This window comes from Corvus kubaryi, unplaced genomic scaffold, assembly GCF_017639235.1.
Source record: "Corvus kubaryi isolate FWS band 111438036 unplaced genomic scaffold, C.kubaryi_AGA036_p1.0 137, whole genome shotgun sequence".
Taxonomy (NCBI): Eukaryota; Metazoa; Chordata; class Aves; order Passeriformes; family Corvidae; genus Corvus; species Corvus kubaryi.
The window spans coordinates 20,625,674-20,645,462 of NW_024580671.1; the positions used below are offsets into that span (position 1 = coordinate 20,625,674).

Consider the following 19,789-nt stretch of genomic DNA (forward strand, 5'->3'; position numbering starts at 1 on the left):
TGGGGAACTGGCATGGAGTAAATTAAAACTGAAATTTTAAAGGAGGGGATTAAACTCTTTCAGCATTAATAAATACTTGCCAACATCTGAAAAGTTGTTTATATTTGCTTTGTTGGATTTTTTTTTTGGCAACAATATTGTATTGTTAGTTCATATGCAGTTTATGAATTTGATCCTTTTCTGCAGTAGTTCTCTATGGCAAGTTGTACCTCTCCATTTGATTTGTGCTCATGAACTATGGCACTTTTAACTTGTTTTGAATTTCCTTGGATTGAATTTGGACCAATTATCAGAATTATATTGAATTCTGACCATGCTTCGTGTGACCTTATACTTCTTTTCAACTTGGTGTCACTTGCTATTTATAAATGCATTTATTATTCCAGCATTCAATTTGTTACTCAAAAATTTGATCAGAACTGATTGTACATTTGGGTATCTTTTGCAGTTCTGCTCCAAAAAATTCCACTTTGATAGTGGAGTAGACTTCATTTTTTCAAATAGCTGTGCAATCACCTCATAGGTGTGTTACATGGAAACAATGTCTAAAGACTCACTAAAGTAAAATTATTTCATTGCTGGTATTTTCTTTGTTCGCTAAATCAGTTACTCTAATTTCTGTTTACAAGATCAGTTACTCTGTCAGAAGAAAGGAGACTACTACTTTTATGTAATACGTTCTTGACAAACAAATTCCAGCTGTTTCTTGTTGTCTTTTCCTCTAGTGCTCATAAACTGATTAATTTCAAGGTAGTGGTGTAAGCAAATGCAAAATTGAAAATTGACTTGAGATTAAAATAAAAATAAATCCAAGTGGGTTTTTTTGGTTGGGTTTTTTTTTTGGTTTTTTGGGTTTTTTTTTTTTTTTTTTTTTTTTTTTGTGGTGGTGGTGGGTTTTTTTTTTTTAGTTTGGCTTGGTTTGGTTTTTTTTATTTCCCATAATGAATGAAATACAGGAAGATACACATGAAAGATGAAAATTTTATTTATTTTTCAAAGTTCTTTCATTTCAAGATTCAGGATAGAAAGCTTAACACTGCAAAATGAAATTTCAGTCTATGGTAATGAAATGAAGCTTAGTCATTTGATTAAATGAAATAATATACACCTAAGAGATTAAAAATTCCAGAGGTGCATGCATCTAACAGTGTTTCTGAAAAATTTAGCCTCTAATGCCATAGCTCATGGGAAGCATGTGGTCATTTCAAAGACTGGAATAAGATCACTTTACTTTAGAAATCACCTTCAGAAATTCTTGAGGTTTATCTGTAAACTTGAAACCCCACTAAATCCTACAGTTCTCATTTGGTTTCTGTTAACTTTGGTCTATGATACCAGAATACAAAAACTCTCTGAAGAATATTATTATAGAAAAAGTTAAATGTTTTTATTGGTATCTGCATTGCTATTTCCTCTGCTGCTAAAAAATGTTTGGTTTTTTGCCTAGACTATTATCTTTTAAATTATTTTTTCCGCATTAGCTATTTAAATTATTTCAAATGACAACTCAGAGTCAAAGCCAATGAAAACAGGACTCTCGTTGAAAATTATAATTTGTACATTATACCAATTTTCAGTTGAAAGGTATTGCTCTCTAAATTGAATAGCAGGTACTTTGACTCATTCAGAATAAAAGTAAATAAAGCTGATGACATCAGATTTCAATCAAATTATGCTGTACTACTACTAGTTGAAGTAGAAACTTGGGTTGATGTTCTTAGGTAAACCTGAGATACACATTGCAGGTACAAATACTTTTTGAGATGGGACTGGATGACAGCTACAAAGCCTGCAGGAGAGGAGAGGCTAAGACCTGGCAAAAGACTGGTGAATAAACGCATCATGCTGCCAGCATGTATCACTTTGCCTGCATAATTAGGTGTAATTCTGCAGATGAGCACTCCTTGTGTATGCAAGGCCTTAATTAACAGGCTGAACTAAAAACCTTGATTTGAAAAGATATTCGGAGAGCAGATGAACTTACTCTCATATATTCTCATCTTGTTACCACTTTTCTATTTGTCCAAAATAATGCAAACAGTAGAGAGTATCTCCATGAGGTGTGATTTCATGCTGTCTAACTGATCTGTGGCTCCTGTGTGCTGAACTCCACTGGTTTGCTGAATAAAGCAAACAGAATTTCCATAACTAGAGACAAAGTTCCTTCTGTGGAAAAAGCTTCATGCAAATTGCTAGTAATTAAATTGTTCAGATATGAAGCATTCTTTTTAACCTTCCACCTCACATGTCCTGTAAAAGCCTGCTTTTGGTTTGAAGTCTGCAGGAAACCAGCAAAACAGTGTGTACATTGAATATCGAATATTATGGACATTATTAATGCTTCTTCATTAAAATCTCTAAAAACATTTTCAAACATGAGTCCTTCCATGTAGATGGCTTTTATTATCACTGTCACTTTTGTTCTTTCTCTTTTATTGTAGAATGTTTTAGCTCACATGTGTCTTGCTTTACTTTAAAAATAAGTTCTGTGAAAGGGATCTTCTATGTTAAAACACAGAACCTGGGGTCCTTTGCGTGGTCCATGTGATGTTGATGAATACTAGTAACAGTAGGACTTTTTTTTTTTCCTGAGATATAGTTCTGTAATTATTAAATATGCAGAAGGAAGACAGATTGTTTGTTTCATGATCACAGATGTTAATTTTCCACAAAAAGTTAAGCTGTGAAAGGAATGACATGGGCAAATTTGAGGTAATATCTATTCCTAGAGGAGCCTGTTCTAGGACTAAATAGCTTTTGTAACACATGCTTCTTTTGTTTTTGTTTTCCAAGAATGTTTTTTCAGGTATAGTTTATGAGGAATATATTGACACACTTAAATAGAAGTCCCACTGCTCTGTCAGCCGGAATCTGAGAGACAGCACTAGGTGCACGCTGTTTTTCTAATAGGAAATCTCCTGACTTCTATAAATAGACATGTTTCAGTTCTGATTGTTCTGTACTGAAATAACTGGCTAGAGGTTTAATTACTCTGAATAGAAAACACAAGTAATGGCAGGCATTCAAGCTCTCCTGAGCTGTTCTACTTCCTGGGCACTGGCTCAGAAGCCCATCAGACCTGAGGGTACATTTTCCTTTTCTTCTCTTAGGTACATTCATATTGATCACTCTGATGTATCCTAAAGGCAAATACAGAGTGCTGCATATCCTCTGGAGTCAGGGATCAAATTCTTCCCAGGGCAGGATGTGTCACAATAAAGGGAAGGAAATGAACTGTTTCTGAGAAATGGAGTTCCCTCCAGCTCCCTTTCAATTTGCACACAACTAGGCATTGTGATTTATATGTAATTATAATGATTTATTCAAAGGTGTTTACTAGTCAGAGGCATAACCTCTTGCTTATCTGATAATTACATAGCTGGTGAGGACATTGAGGAGGTTGTTAGCACTGCCAAATTTTTGCGCTAAAATGAGGTATTTGTTTGTACATTTCTTTAATGCTTCATTTGTTTGTTATCTGTGGCATTTTTATCTACCTGCAGGGGTTTTTTTGTTTTCTTCCACAAAGAAGCATGTAGTGAATCTCTCTTGCCTAAATTTCATATACCCTAATTACTTTTATACCATAATACTGGTTCTCATAATGTGAAATTGAAAAACTTTTTACAGTAGTAAATGCAGTATAACTGAAAATTGATCTCTACAGCTTTGTCACACTGCTAATAAACATAAAAAAGTGATAGTTACTTTCGTAGTCCTGGATCCATTCTACACAATCAGTTCATTACTGTACTTAACGTAAATTGAGTGTTAAATCTCCTTAAGTGGAATCTTTACCCTGCTTGACATTTGTAATCATGATTGGGATAGGAAAAAAATACATTCTGGAGAAAGAAAGAAAGGAAATAAATAAAATAAATACCTCTGTGGGCCATCGGTGGGACTAAATTAAGGGGGTAATCTAAAAAAATTAAGATGGTATCACAGATGGATAGTACAGAATGGAACAAAATACATGTAATCTTCCCAACCTTGGGAAAAAGAACCAACCAGTCCCTGAAATGGCTGTTCTGCAGGTAGCTTTGAGACCTGATTCTATACCCTGCCTTGGATGCTGTACAGCTTCTATGACTGCCCTTTCTGTTTGAAGTTCATTATTACTGGTTGTCTTCCTGTCAAGGAAATAATTTACCCTTTATTGAACATATTCATGGTGTCCTCAACAGATGTAATATTTCTGTTGTAGACTGACACTATCTCTAACTGGTCCAGATAGCGAAGGCTGTATACAGAAGAAAGAAAATGACCACGTGAGGGAGCTGACCAAGGTTACTTGAAGCAACACTGGCATTTCTACACCACATCACATGCTGAGATGTGGGCAACTTCAAGACCTATTTGTATCTTCAGGTCACTTTGCCCCAGGAAGGAAGCATCACATTAGCTCGAAAGCTAGCAATCTAATTCCCATTTGTACACCAGTTCTAGATCTGGCAGTCTGGTGTCTAATATTTAGGAATCCACTACACCAAAATTCCTGCTGTATTCAATAGCATGACCAGTAATACTTCCTGTAAAATTTGCTTCTCATTAAAGAAACACCTCAGAAGATCACACTGCATGTACTGGATACGTGTTATAAGCGTTCATGTTGAGGAGTTCAGAAATAAAGGAACAATGTAAAGCAGCATCCTGTTAGTGAACTTTTTAATTTCTGAGTGTTAAACAGGTCAAACAGCCGGGTTCGGACAACAGCAGGCAATGCCAACTGTGAAACACCTAAATATAGTTCCAAAGCATGAACTGTGATAGCAAATATGTCTTTCATCCTTCTGCCACCTGTAGCTGTTCATGTAATTAGCTCTCCAACAGTTTGCTGTTCTTCAGGATTTCATTCTAAGTACTTTTTATGCAAATAAGAATGGCATGATATTTTCTTTCTCAAAGTGCTTCTTTTCTTTCCGGATAGGTGGAATGAACCCTTGGGATCTTTTGATCTGCTTATCTTCCAGAAAAAATGGTGGTACTGGCTGCTTTCAAACAGAAGATTTGCATAATCTAGAGCTTTTCCAGAAGGTATGAGATTATTGTGTTATGCTTTGTGGGAATGAAAGGACAGGCTAGCCCAGATTTTCAGCCCTCACTCATAAAAGGAAAAGTATCTAATGTTTATTCTCTACTGCAGCAGCATAGTTTAGCAGGAATGAAGTTTGTTCATGTTTTCTATTTACTGAAAAATACTTGTCAAGTAACAACATTTCATTCTTCTCTATATCACACCCAGTTATCAAAAGCAATTTCTCATTTGAACATAGTATGTTAGTTCAGATGTAAGTATTTCAGTGTAAATACTGAAAACTGTTACAAACCAGTGTCAGATTTCCCTTTTCTCTTCTTTAGCTTGAACTTTTGCATTCTTGGTGACCCTTACCAGCATGTCTGGCTGCAAAAGTGTCTTCAAGGGAAACTTAAGCAGTTTACCCCATAGGAAAAGATAATTTAGAAATGGTGAGAAACAATTAGAAAATGCATGCAATATTTCAGAGTAACAGTATGGGCAGAAGATAAAGATGAAAGAATTTAGGCTTCACGTCTTATATTACTACTGAGTTTCACCTAATGTAATTCCTCCTTTGTAAACATAATTTAGGCACTTCTCCAAACAGTGGTAGTGGTCCTACAATCGATAATGTGTAATCTGGATCAGGGCCTTCAAGGGAGTTCTTTGCTCTGGCACTGCAAGCTGCTTACTCATGGTCCAAGGCATCAATAGTGCAAATTATCTTGGTATTTTCAGGATTGCTTTTTGGGTTTTTTTTTCACTTGAGCATGTTATGGGCACAGTTTAGGTTACTTAGATATGTAACGTCTATGTAAACACCTGACCTGTTGATAAAAATATTTAAGTGGTATAAACTGAAGTCTTTGATAAAATGTGACCAAGCTGCAGGTACAGTTTGACTTCTATTTCAAGTAAAATAGCACAGGTAATTATGGAAAGACTCAAAATTATAGAATCCAGCTTGAGGGTCTGAGAGAAATGGAGCTGCTTTTAAAAGGTGATACAAAAAAATCATTGGTGTCCATAGAAGTTGGCGCTAGGAGCATGTACTGGGGTTGCCTGGGACGAGATGCCATATCTGAGTGTATTCAAAGTGAAATTTTCATGGCAGATATAGTTTGCTAGAAATATACATGCTTTGAATATGCTCAGATAATAGAACATCCCATGTTTCTGCAAACTGCTTTTGCTCATTCTGAGCCTCTAATGCTGTGCAATATAATAATCCTTACAGTATGCTGCAATGTCCAGATGTGTCACACAAGGTGATCAAAAGAATTGTCCAAGTTCTCTCAGGAAGTCTACAGCAGAGCAGGGACTTAAACCAGATGGCCCATTCCTCTGGAAAACTTTAAATATTGAAGTAACATTGCTTGCTGCTGGCATGTCCATACCACAGTGCAACACAGTGTTTTGCTGCAGAACCTGCCTGTGATTTAGCTACATTAACTTACTACTGATCCCAAGCACAGCAATTCAAGAAGCAATGGGTATTTCCATGCAGGGAGAGACAGTAGTTGGTAACTGGACCGAATAGAGAAGCTGCAGAGACTGAAAAGGGGACAGGGAACGAGTCAAGACTCAGCAGCCAGAAGGAGAGATATAGGCCTAAAATTTTAGATTTTATGGACACAGAGGAAGAGTCCACACCTTAACTTCATTATCCCCACACTGCAACGAGAGCAAAGTTGTCATTTCCTCTAGACTGTGACGGGAGTTTTGCACAGGAGGTGTCTCTGATAAATTGAGCACAAACCAATTGAAGGTGTTTTCCATTGAAGAAAAAAGAATATTTTTTTGAATGAAATCATTAAAGCTTCTTTTTTTATGTACAGGTAAACCTGCTTCCAGAAATCCAGCATTTTCTTTGCAGAAAAGAGGGATTATGCCAGATAACAAAAGCCTTTTCAGGTAATCTAACCCCTTCAAATCTGCGTATGTGATGATGTTCTTTTAATAGTTGTCACAGGAAGTTTCTGAAATGAGACTGTCAAGCTTACAATTCCATTATATTTTTAGTCATGAATGCATAGAGGGGAAAAATGAAAGATTGATAATCCATTTTAGACACACTTAAATATAGATTACAATTATACAATATCTTTCCAGGTAAAGATACTGCATTGTTTAGCTGTTGCGTATTGCAGAAATAATTTGTCTAGAAGTGCCTTATTTTTGGACTGTTTTGTGTTAATATAGTGTATTGGTGTTTACACTTCTGTGCCCTGGGTTTGGTGTAATATGTTTGTTCAGCTTTACAAAAATGTTGTGGCATGGAGAAGGAGTAGGAGTCAGAGTTTGGTTCCCATCCAGACATAATTAACTGATAAAAAGCCTTTGTGTATTAAGATCATCTACCAGAAAAGTTTAAAGGTTATGGGCAAGTTTCCAAAGAATTCTAATTTACCATGGGTAAAATTCAGCTTTGAATAGAAACTGGAAAGAAACTGTTGTGCACTGTATTAGGTCTATTTAAACCTCCCTCTCTTTTCACTTGTATATATATATGCTAAGTCTAACACAAAAGGAAAGGATTCATTACATCTCATTTAACCATTTAGGAGTTAGGTATCTTCTGAAAGCAGTATTCTGGTCTTCCATTTAAGTCAGTGGAGAGAGAGGCATACCTACAAATGCTACTTCTTTTTATCCTAAAACATGTATTTAAAATAGGTGTGTTGAATTAGTCTGTGCAGGTACTTGCTACCCAATTATGTCTCACCACTGCCTTGAGAAATGGGTCAGTCCTACTCATATTGTAACAGATTGCCTTTAAAAACATTGGTTTGCCCTGCTACTCGAAGAAAGGTCAGTTGCAGTGGTTTTATTATTTTACTACCACAAAACCACAAACACAAGAGGCACTTACTACACACAGAACTTCCTCTTTAAACCATGCATGTTTTCACTGCTGTCTGTAAACATGGCACAAGCCACTTCCTATATGACACTTTTATTTAGCTGCTCAGGGTTTTCTCCTGTACTGGATTTGCATGGCAAGCTTTTGGTAGTGGGGGGCCACAGGAGTGGCTTTTGTGAGAAGCTGCCAGAAGCTTCCCATAAATCCAGCAGAGCCAATGCCAGCCAGCTCCAAGATGGATTTGCTGCTGGCTAAGGCCGAGCCCATCAACAGTGGTGGTAGCACCTCTGGGATAACATATATAAAAAGGGAAATAAAACAATTGCACAACAGCAGCTGGAGAGATTAGTGAAGAAGGAGGGGGGAGGAGGTTCTCCAGGCACCAGAGCAGAGATTTTCCAGTAGCCCATGGTGCAACCCATGGTGTGACAGCTGTGCCCCTGTGGCCCATGGAAGTACATGGTAGAGCAGAGATCCACCTGCAACCCATGGAGCACCCAGTGCCAGCAGAGGTGGATGCCTCAAGGAAGCTCTGACCCTCTGAGAAGGCTCCTGGCAGGACCTGTGGAGAAAGGAGCCCATGCTGGAGCAGTCTGTTCCTGAAGGACTGCACCCCATGGGAGGGACTCACGCTGGAGCAGTTCATGAAGAACTGCAGTCTGTGGGAAGGACTGTCCTTGGAGAAATTCACAGAGGGTTGTCTCCTGGGGGAAGGGAACCCAGGAGACTCCCATGCTGGAATTTGAAAAGTCCTCCCCCTGAGGAGGAAGAGGCTGCAGAGGCAATGTGTGATGAACTGACCACAGCTCCCATTCCCATCTCCCTTCATCACTGAAGGAAGGAGGTATTGATTCAGGAGTCAAATTGTGCCTGGTAAGAAGGGAGGAATGGAGGGAAAGTGTTTAAGATTTGGTTTCTTACTGTCCTACTCTGATTTGATTGGTAATAAATTCAGTTAATATCTACACAATTTTTTGCCCATGATGGTAATTAATGAGTGATCTCTCCCTGTCTTTATCTTGACTCACAAGCATTTCATAACAGTCTCTCTTACCTATCCAGCTGAGTGATAGAGAGGCTTTGGTGGGCACCTGGCATATAACCCACCACATCTTGTCTTCAGGGAAGGGCCATTTGAAAGCATCTTATTCCTTACTTCTATTTTTAGTGCTTTTCTGGCAAAGAGAAAAGGGCTTGTGACTGATGTTGAAATCGCATTGAAATTGAGGTAATACATGTGCTTTGCAGCAGGGCTCTGAACCTTACCCACACAGCAAAGGAGGATTATTCTGGCACTCTGCTGAAGAACTGTCATACAGAAAAAGGCCACCCCTCACTCTTCTGTTACCAATAAGAAACCTAAACTAGCTGAAGTGTTTTAAAGTAAAAATTTAAAAATTCCATCTCTTAAATCTAGGTATCTCCAAATCAGCATGTAGCCTAGGGCTGAGATAGCTATTTCAAAACGAGGTTCTCATGACATTTAAGATGCCATGGAGAGTCCAGCATGCCCAGTAGAATAGGCAGATTCGGCACAGGACCCCTGTCCTTTTGGTCGAGCAGCTAGAGGTTCAGAGGGATATCCTGTGGTATCCTAGGTGGCAACAGATGTCTATTTGTGGACACTGAATTTAACACTTGGTATTTAGAGTGAGCAAGCCCAAAAGAGCATTTATTTTCAGCATAATTCAGGGTTAGCTGAATTGCTCTGTACTGACTTGTACGGACTACACTGATGTACACTGACAGGAATGGAAACTTAGACTGTGGTACACAGCGGGGTCATCTCTGTATAGACCAGACCTCAAAGTGTTTCAACCCGTGAATTAATCCCATTCAGTATCACTGGGTATGTGACATGTTATTTACAATGAGTGGAACTTGTCCATAAAAAGTGAAATTAGAATCAGAAGGGTAAATTATTTGATTTCAGGTTCAGTGGACAAAAAGGTGTAAGTTAGAGCAAAGTAGTCTAAAATGGGACTTCAGTTACTCCCCCTTCCATTCATCTGATAAAGCCAGCTCTTTCCACTTTCTTTTGCTTGCATTCTCCAATAGATCTCTCTTTCCAACAACAGCAGAGTTGCCAATTTTTTGATCCTCAATTTTAAAATTATTCAGAGAAAGAACAATTCTCATCAGTGTTTCCTTCACAGAGCAGTTTGTTTCCTTTCAAATCAGTCTACGTACTTTCACTCTTGTGTCTTTGAGTCAACAGGATTTCTCTGCAATTCCTGTTAGAGAGGATCAGTTGGTTTGTTATTACTGTCATTTAGTCAGCCTCCAAGGAGCCAAGCAATTTCCTGTAAAAGTGAAAACACAAAGAATTATGTTTTCTAATTAAAGACGTAGTAAGTTGTAGGAAGAAACATCAGGCAACAAGGCTGAGAAAATGGGATTACTGGATTTACTATGCCTATGACAGTGTTGATGTTGATAAGCAGTGGTAAAGCGGTTTGGGTTTTTTTAATGTTATTTTATTTGTTGTGCAACTCTTAAACTGCTAGGCTTTGTATTTAAGACAGCATGCCCATTCTCACATGCCTGTTATATAGGAAAGAAAATTATTTGTACAAAATATTGGGCCAGTTCCTCCTGGAACTACTACTCCCAGCCAAGAGATGGAGAGTACTAAGGTCCACAATGTGAGCAGAGTTGCCCAGCTTCAGTACAGGGCACAGGAAAGGCATCCTGATGCATGCACAACAAATACTATATTTTACAGGTTTTGCCTGGGAAAGTGGTGGAACTGCTTCTAGCATTGCCTCCCTAATTTTCCTATTCTCTACGAAATCCAAACTAGTCTGTCTTCCCATGTAAGCATTTGTCTCACTTCACTACTTCCAGAGCCCAGCCTGTGCCATGCATAGCAGTTTTCTCTACCCATGCAGATCACTGATCCTTTTTTTAAGTAATACTTTTGCTGTATGCCTTCCTTCTGTGTTTCAGTTTATTGGTGCCACTAGTGCAGAGACTTTATGAGTGTCTGCCAGCCTTGTGTGCACCCGTGATCTCCTGCTGGGCTGGCCAGCAGCGTTAATCACACAGAAGGTCTTGGGATAGGCATGAGCCTAATGAAATTGTTCAGGAGGGAGAGCCAAAATAGTCCAGCTGTGTGACTGTGCTTCCACTCGGTGATACGTTTATTGTCTGGTGCTAACCCCGTGCTAGCTTTCTTCTCTGCTGCCTATCCCCAGTGTCCTTGAGTTACTCTGGAGTCAATATGAGAGGTTATGACCTGAGGGTAGGAAGCAAGACTCGGTGGAGCCACCTGTGGAAGACAGAAATTACAGATTAAATTTCTTTTCTGTTGTAGCAATTCAGTATCTCTGAGATAAGAACTTGATTTTTTATAGGGGGATGCATTTCTTTTGCCAGCTGGCCCTTACAAATATTTGCACACCAGTTTTGATCAGGTTTGTGCCTATTGCCTTTCTGCTACTGAAGTTACTAAGAGCCTCAAGAGTGGCCAATAAAACCAGCATCTGATTTTTTACAGTTAATTTTATTATAAACTATGTGGGGCAGGAATTTCATTGGTTTTACAACAGTGTCAAATCTCAGCTAGGATAAGAGCAGCAACATAACAGCAATTATTAGTAGTTTGAAAAGAAGTAAAGCAGCTAAATTAATTTAATTACTTGGCTTATACTCTTCTATATTCTACCCTGTCACTAGTACAGAATTGTGGCTCTAATCATGAACAGTCAGCCAGCATTTTCACTGAGTTTCTTTTTCCAAAGTTTTATAGCTTATCTGTGTAATTAAGTTCTAGTATGAAGAGTGCATACAAAAGAAGCAGCCCTTCTGAAAAATATTGGAAAAAACCCCACACCTCTAACTTTTAACTCTTAGGATGCTTTAGGAATGAAGACACAAACACTGTACTTAACACTGTAAATACTGTTTTTTATGCACCTGCCAAAACAGAGAGTCAAAAAACATGGTAAGTGATTAATCTAAACTGAAGCTGTATTTGCTGATGTTTCTAAAGGGAAAAATAAACATCATCATACAAATGATGCACTGTCATAATTTTATCTTTTTAACTCTGAAACTTCACAATGAATTTCAGTGCATTTCCACCCACAGTATAAATTAATTTACCTCTAGATCTGTTTTACTATAAAGATGTTTGGTTTTTAATACTATAATTATTTAGGACAATTTAAACTTCCAGAAATGACAAGTAGTTTGACATTTCTCCAGTCTAAATATCCAGGGTGCGTTGCTTTGAGATTAAGTGTATTACAGCGTGTGAGATCACTGTATTTTTTAATGTGTTCTTTTAAGGACAGCTGAATCAGTAGTCAGCAGTGGGTGGAATATTGGGCTTGCAGCAATGTTGACATCACAAATAAAGCTTGTAATGCACATCAAGGCCATCACATATTAAATCTCAAGCAAGAAACCATATTCCAGTGAAATCAATGGAAATTTTTCCAGGACTTCACTGAGGGCCAGGATTGCCCCTAGTTTTTCTAGTTTCTTTCAAATATTCATCATCTACTTTGAGTTTCTCAGCCACGCTTTTCTAAATGCATAGGTTATAAAATTGAGTGCTAAAGGTTCTCTCTTTTCTTTAGCAACCTCAGGGCATAATGTGTAAGCCATAGTACATTACCAATCCTTGTTTCAGAGTCTTTTCATCCAAAAGTCAAATGGGTAACAGCAAGTGATTAAATGGGATAGATCTGCTTTCTGTGACAAATCTCAAGGCATGAAGTGGCAGTAGTTCAAGTGAAATTGTCCATCCTCCAAAATCAACACCAAAAAGTGGAAAAAAATTGTACTTTCAATGCTTATTGCTTTCACAGTTATGCAGCTTAGAGCAGGCTGCTATAACTGATTGAACCAAAGGTTACTAGGCTTTATTTTGATCAAAACTCCTTGTCCTGGAGGACTCAGAAGTCTGCCTAAAAATCTATGAAATCTTTGTAGGCATCTCCTGCTGTGAAGCAATCTTTGCAGCTGTTAAACACACCTTTCCAACCTACGGAGGCTCAAAATTGCCCAGCTGTAAATTCTAGAAGAGGACCAGGTCATAGCAATACAATTTGCCTGGTCGGTATCACAAATTAGCTCTTTGTGCTCCAGCAGCCCATACCAGTAAGGAAAATGGATGATCCCAGAACAGGATGCAGTATGGAGTTCTAACTCATTTAGGTGCCCTGTCAGAACACAAACCTGCAAGGCTGACAGAGAGGATCTGTTATCAGTAGTTCCTGAATATTGTACTGTAGAAAATGCTGATAAATGACATGAGGTGCCTATCATTCTCTTTTTTTTTTTGGTTTTTTTTTCATGCGAGAGAATTCAGACTCCTGCTAGAAACAGACTACCACTATGAAAATCTAGGAAGACGTTCATAAGGCTTCTAAGCAGATGGAAAGGCTGATGTACAGTTCCAGGATTAATGTACTTTAATGTTCTAAAGTAATGTTTTTCCTGCTAAAAAGAAAAGCAATTGGAGGAAGACCTTGCAAGTACAAATGTGCTGAGCTTACAATTTCATTTCATGAAAGAAATTAACAATGTGCTGGGCTCAGAACAAAACACAGCACTTCAGTGACATTTAATTCCATCTCTAGCTTTGTGCTTCATTAAACAACCAGGAGCTCCCAAGGTGACTCAATCAGTCTTGAAATGTTTGTAACAGATCTGACAGTTGATGGGCACTTTAGAAACAAAATGACTTTTTTCTCACAGACAATAGTCTTAATTGTTCCTTGCTCCATGTTTGAAGTGTGTAAAATATATTCTATTTGATCTTGCACAAAGTAAGAAATCAACTAACAAACCCACATCATAACCTTCCTTGTAACATCAAAGGATACTGTAGAAGAAAAGATAAAGAAGAGGGCACATCCTCATTCATCTTCTGTTTCCTTTTCTTTCAACCAAATGTTATTTAGGTCAACCAGTAGGGTATTCTCCTGCTGAATTCCTTGCCTTTGCAGATCTCCAGATGTTCTTGTTAACCTAAGTGTTCATTTACCACCAGTCCAGGTGGCCGCAACCTGGATTTTCTCCAGGAGTTCTTAATTTGTCCAAATGTACTTCTAGCTATTGGTAAACCTTTTTGCTCAGCCACACGTTGTAACTCTTAAATCAGCTAATCTTTATTGTGTATTGTGTTGAATCTCATGTTACACTTCAGAACTCTGAGCCAAAGACAAGTAAATAACTTGTGAGCTGAAAATGGGGGGAGAAGGAACAAGAAGTCATAGCTGTGTAAAACACTTGAAAGGCCTCATTAGATGTCAGCGAGGCTGCTGCATTAGGTATCAGTTGTCACTGTCAACTGATCCGTTTGACTGTTGTACTTTGAGAGATAGCAGTTGACAGAACAGTATCTGCCACGTGTTTGTGTGACAAAGAGGTGCTTAATTTTTTTGATCTAGAGGTGTTGACTTGCTTTGATGGATTTTATACCTCCTCTTCACATGTGCCATGCAGCTGTTCTTATGTCTCAGGTCTGTGTTTTACCTGTTGCTGTGGTTAATGTGTGAATTCAAGAACATATAGTGGCCTCCTTGCTCATCAGCATGGCCTCATGTGAACACCCTAGGCAGAGGTAAAGTGTGTTGTTTGTCAGTGTTTTCAATGGTACTATTCCAGAGATGTCAGCATCAGTAACCTTCTTCAAGCCAGAATTTCAAGGAAATGAAGCTTTGTGGTTTTTTCAAAGTGAAAGCAGGTATCGAGCCATATTTGCTTTACACTCTAGCATCAAAAATGGCAGCAGCTAAAAGTACCTGTGGCAAAGCCTGCAGCCACTCCTTAGGAAAAACAGCACTTTGTGTAACATTTCCATTACTACATAGTCACTATAAAAAGAAAAATGATCTTTTTGTGTTTAATTTTTTTTCCTTTGATCTTTAGAGTCTGCTACAAAAATTACGATTTACAAATTACAAATATTAAGATTTGGATTTTTTAAAGAGGGGGTGTAGTCTGGACATGCTATTAGGATGCTGGGACTCTTTCTAACTTGGTTTCCCAAGCTGTCTGACACATCAACTGCTGAGCCTGCTTCACCTCTTCCACTATAAAATGTTGATGTTTACGTACTCCAAGAGGACTGGTTAATTAACAAGAGTTTGTAGAGTGATTTCAAGATGGAAAAACATGGGAATTACTGCAAACAGTAAAGGCTCTGAAGGCTAATTTTCATTGATGATAAAGTTGATTAACAAATACACAGATCTAATAAACACTGTTACTGCTTTTGAGTGCAGGAGCAGGTGAAGAGTTGCCACAAGAACTGAAGAAGCTGAGTGTGCTCAGTTCAGCACTAATGATGTTTCTTCATTATTATGATTATTGTGTTCATTGATTACTAGCAGTAGATTTACTATAGTGAGGGACTGTCACTCCCTCTGAACTCTGCCTGATGGTGTACATTCTCTGTGTCATCTCAAAGGAGTAAGCACCTAGCGACAGTCTCACTTCTTACAGCCCCCTTGTGATGGGCTCTCTCCCAGGGGCATGCCAACACAAATCCAATAAAGGCGTGTAAGGCACTGTACAAACAGGATGCTCTATAGAATGAGGCCTAATTTATGAGCATTGCCCTTTTTTAGTTTTCAATGCTAATCATCAGCACCCTGAAATTTGTTTAACCTTCTCTTCCTTGAGATGTGGCAGTTGGTTTTTTTGGAGGGGTGTTTTTGTTTGGGTTTTTTTTGTTTTGTTTTGTGGTTTGTTGTTTTTTTGTTTGGGTCTTTTTGTTTTGTTTTGTTTTAAGTTGAGGCATTTTGCAATGACTTAGGGCAATACTAAGGATCTTCTACCCAGTAGTTTGAGAATTCCAGGACATTTCTGTTTTTCATCTGTCCCTACTCAATTGTTTTACTTTGTTATATCCAGCTCCAGTAAATGGTCCACTGGGTAGTAATAAATGAATTAATGTCAAAGTAATCTTTTTCCTTTCCCTGAAACAGCTAAAACTCTCATTTAAGAGGGATAAATACAGGTACACAAACCTCATCTCATTATTTTCAAACTCTGTCTTGTTACTTAATATGATACTGGTTACTTGTTGCTTTAGCAACACAATTAGAAACATGTTTTTAAAAGGAAAAGACACATTGCTTTCTCTTAAGTAATGATCTGTACAGCCCTTCGCTGCTGTTCTTATTTTCAGTAAAATGTTTACTTTCTTTTAAATAGCTTAAGTGATGCGTAGGAGTAGTTACATGGGACCACTGTTAATTGCCGTGGTGAAATGCTATTGGCCTTCTACAGGGTAGAAGTTGCCATAGTAAAATGCCCTTGTGTCTTTACATCAAGTCAGATATGGAAAAAAATACAACTTGATTGTGCAGATCTGGTTCCTGTGCATATTCAGAAGCAAGTCTGCTCAATGAATGACTTAATGAGAGTTTATTGGCTTACTCCTGTTGTCACTACACAGTCAAGTAGGTGGAGCAGTCTGCTTTTGTCACTGTACTTCAAAAAGCAGGTAGTCACTTACAAAGTTCAAATCAGTTATAAAGCATAACACAACGGAAATATGTCAGTGTGAATGTAACTTGAGCATGACGTGCTCTATTAAATAATGGCCTGGTTTTGGTTATTAGAGCCTTTAGTCTGCTAAATGGTGCATGTAAGGCAGAGGACCAGATTAATTCTAGATCCCAGGAGACTGGAAGGCTGAACCGAGCTGATCTAATGAACAGCCAATAAACACAGACAATCACAATGTCATTTTAATAGGATGTCTGGAAAAATGGATAGTTTTTTTCCTTAAATATCTGTTTACAGCTCATCAACAGGAACACAACATCAGTTTTATTTTTCGTTTCATGTACCAAAGTTGAGAGTGCATGCTTTAAAAAAGATGCTCTACCAATAAATTCATAACTTAACACAATGCTGTATGTCATTAAAAAGAAAAGTAATAAGGTTTGGGAATAATGCAAACAACTTGATTTTTCCTGACCATTACTTAAGAACTCAAAATGTGAGGCGTATTAGAGTTAATGAAAACTACCCTACATGAAATAATGACACAACATAAGGGCTTTGTGCCTTTTTTACCAAGCATAGTAAAAGCAGAAAATACATGCCATCCCTTGACTGATCTCTCATCACAGTATTTTGATTACTATTAATAGTCACATGCCTCAATAATTTTGAGAACTGTGGCACATCAGTCCTGCTCCCACTGTGTTTGGTGGCAGAACTAAGCCTCCCATAGATTTCAGTACCTGCAAATTGTAGCCTTAAATGGTGAACATAGAAACAAGGATATGTGCTTGTTAATTGAGCTATTATTACAGTGGCAAAGTCCCTTGGTCCTTAGACAAATAAATTCTTTATCCCCATTAATTGTAATTAGTGCTCCATGAGAAACTAAGTTTTGGTATTCTATATTTATAAATCAAGGATTTCAATTTTTAGGAAGGAAGAAGGGGATGCTTTTTGTAAGCAATATTCCTGCACTCACCTCTGAAGTGGAAGTTGCAGCTAAGCCTTTCAGCCTGCAGCTTGCAGCTGGAAGGGGGTGCTTGGTGGAGGTGAAAATCTCTGCTAGCAGATCCAAAAAGGTTTATTGTCTCAGCATTTATTATTTTACATTTTCATCTGATGTTGGTGTTGTGTTTTATACATTTTGTCCTTAGCAGCAGTAGTCCACACCTGCTTTCAATGCTCTGCTGACTTCCTTTCTCATCCTCTTGGTACTTTTTCAGACCTGCAGCTCCCACTTGTCACCCCAGACTGTTCTGGCCAGCCTGGACTGTCAAGGGCCAGCGCCCCAAGAAATGTGTCCCAGGGCAGCGCAATCACTGGGCAGGCACGTGCCTCCCATGTGCAGCGCTGGTGGAAGCAGAGCACGAGCACACAGCTGTAAGTTAATGATAACCCACCCTCAGAAACTGCCAGTGCTTCAGCATGCAGTTATTTGGGAGTCAAGGATGCAGAATGCAGCAAAAGAGAAGACCACAGCAGATGGAGCACTTGGATGTATTGCATCTCATACTTGCATTATGTTTGTTTCTGTATTAGCCAAGTTTGCACGTTTTGAGTATAAACGTCTAAGTCTTTATGTTGAGGCAGTGAAGCACCTAGACAGATAAATACAGACCCAGAGACACCCCTGAACCTTTAGGTCTCATGGTGGCTGAGCTGTTTCCTGCTCCATTGTTGTAATGCTAGGCAGATCCCACACTCCATCCCTGCCTTGCCCCTACCACAGACACACATAGTAGTCCTTTGCACAGAGGTCCTCCCTTAAGTGAAGAACCAAGAAGTTCTTGATAATTTGTCTGTTATCAAGTGCTGTTTCCTCCATCACAGTATATCACAAATTTTATGTTCTGAGGACACTTTCTGCAGAGTGGAGAAAAAGTTCTCTGTAAAATAGATGTTGTTAGACTTAGTTAACAGGTAGCAAAATTGAGGTCTGGAAAGGCCACATATTGCCAAAAATTACACAGAAATGGAAGGAGAGCCCCTTGTCTTTTACCAGTAATCATTCTTAGAGATCCACAATTTCTATCATCATCTTCCCATTGAATTTTCTATGAGGTAAATTGATACTCAAGAGATTTTTAACAGACTGATTAATAACACCATTGTGAATATGCACAAGTATAGCTCAGATTTCCCCAAGTAATGAGCTTTTAAATAATAGGTTTTTTTCTTGGGTTTGCCTTTTTTCTGTTCTGCTTCTGTGGCTGACTCTTTTTGTGTGTACTATGGCAGCTGTAGGCCAGTTTTAGAGAGCTGTGTCACTTCTTAAACAAAGCTAGCTTGCAGAATTCTTAGGTTTAACTGATTTATTATGGGTTATTTCTAGGTATCCTAGTCTTTCATAATATTTGGAATGATTGTATATGGCTTTCATTAGGGGAAGTATGCAGCACCACATGTTTCTGTCCCTTTATTACAGAAGAAAGTGCTAACAATAGTGCAGCTTTTCCATAGGGTTGGGTGGGGGTGTTTTTCTGAATTCACTGCAAATCAGTGTTAAATAGGGTACCTTGGCTATGCATTTCTGTTATTTAAGATGCTTGGATTTCTTTAATGTTTAATTTAATCTTGATCTAATCTTTCACTCTGAATGTCCTGGATTTCTAACACTTACATTATTCCCACAATGCATTTACCCATATGTACTCTCAAACATTACTCCCTCCAAATATAGTTGCTTCCTGTGTTTGGTAATTAAGAGTTAAAAATGCTGAAAGCAATAATATGACGATGCAAAGCTTTGTTTACTTGATTTAATCTACTGTGCTGCTTAACTTGGGGGAAAAGAGGCTAATTTACTATTTCCGCTAAGTTCACTGTTTTTTATAGCTCATTTGCAGAAGAACTGCATTAATGCTACATATTATTACATTCCAGGAATCAAGTATCAACTTTGTCAGACCACAAGGACGTCCTTAAAGCTCAAGACCTTTCTGTCATCATCAAAGCATATGTGCTTGTGACATCCTTAACACCCCTGCGGGCATTCATTCATTCAACCACCACTGTCTGGCATCCACCCAAGAAGAAGCATTTTACCATAAAGGTAAAACATTTTATTTCCTCAGTTTTCCATCTTTCAGGCAAAGTACATAGACAGAAAACTGGAGAATATCTTCCTTCTCTTTTACCCCTTACTTATTAGCAGTCCACAGCCTACAGTGAATATTCTCCTAATGTACAGTTTTCATTTCTCAGAACAAGCAGGGTTTGCTTCATGAAGCAGGAAAGCCTTGCCCTGTGCACTGGGGGCCTGGGATTTGCATGTCTCCAAGCCCATTTTTATTGGTGACATTTGACAGCAATTGCAAGGTCAGAGTTTTCTCTAAAGTGTGAGTGCTGCCATGCAGTAGCAACTTTTGCTGGGATATTGACAGTGTTGTGAAAAAGGAAAGTAAATATTTAAAACAGCTTATTTAGATTTC

The 19,789-nt window shown here is 38.3% G+C and overlaps 1 protein-coding gene across 4 annotated transcripts in view; it reads left to right on the forward strand.

Annotated features, from left to right (window-relative positions):
• Positions 1–19,789, forward strand: part of CPED1 (cadherin like and PC-esterase domain containing 1) — a 142,389-nt gene that overhangs the window by 30,397 nt on the left and 92,203 nt on the right. For all 4 annotated transcript variants that reach the window (XM_042018116.1, XM_042018113.1, XM_042018115.1 and 1 more), the window contains exons 4-7: positions 4,931–5,037; positions 6,859–6,934; positions 17,582–17,738; positions 19,242–19,410. In XM_042018116.1, the coding sequence (XP_041874050.1) occupies positions 4,931–5,037; positions 6,859–6,934; positions 17,582–17,738; positions 19,242–19,410 (509 nt within the window). The remainder of the gene's footprint in view (positions 1–4,930; positions 5,038–6,858; positions 6,935–17,581; positions 17,739–19,241; positions 19,411–19,789) is intronic.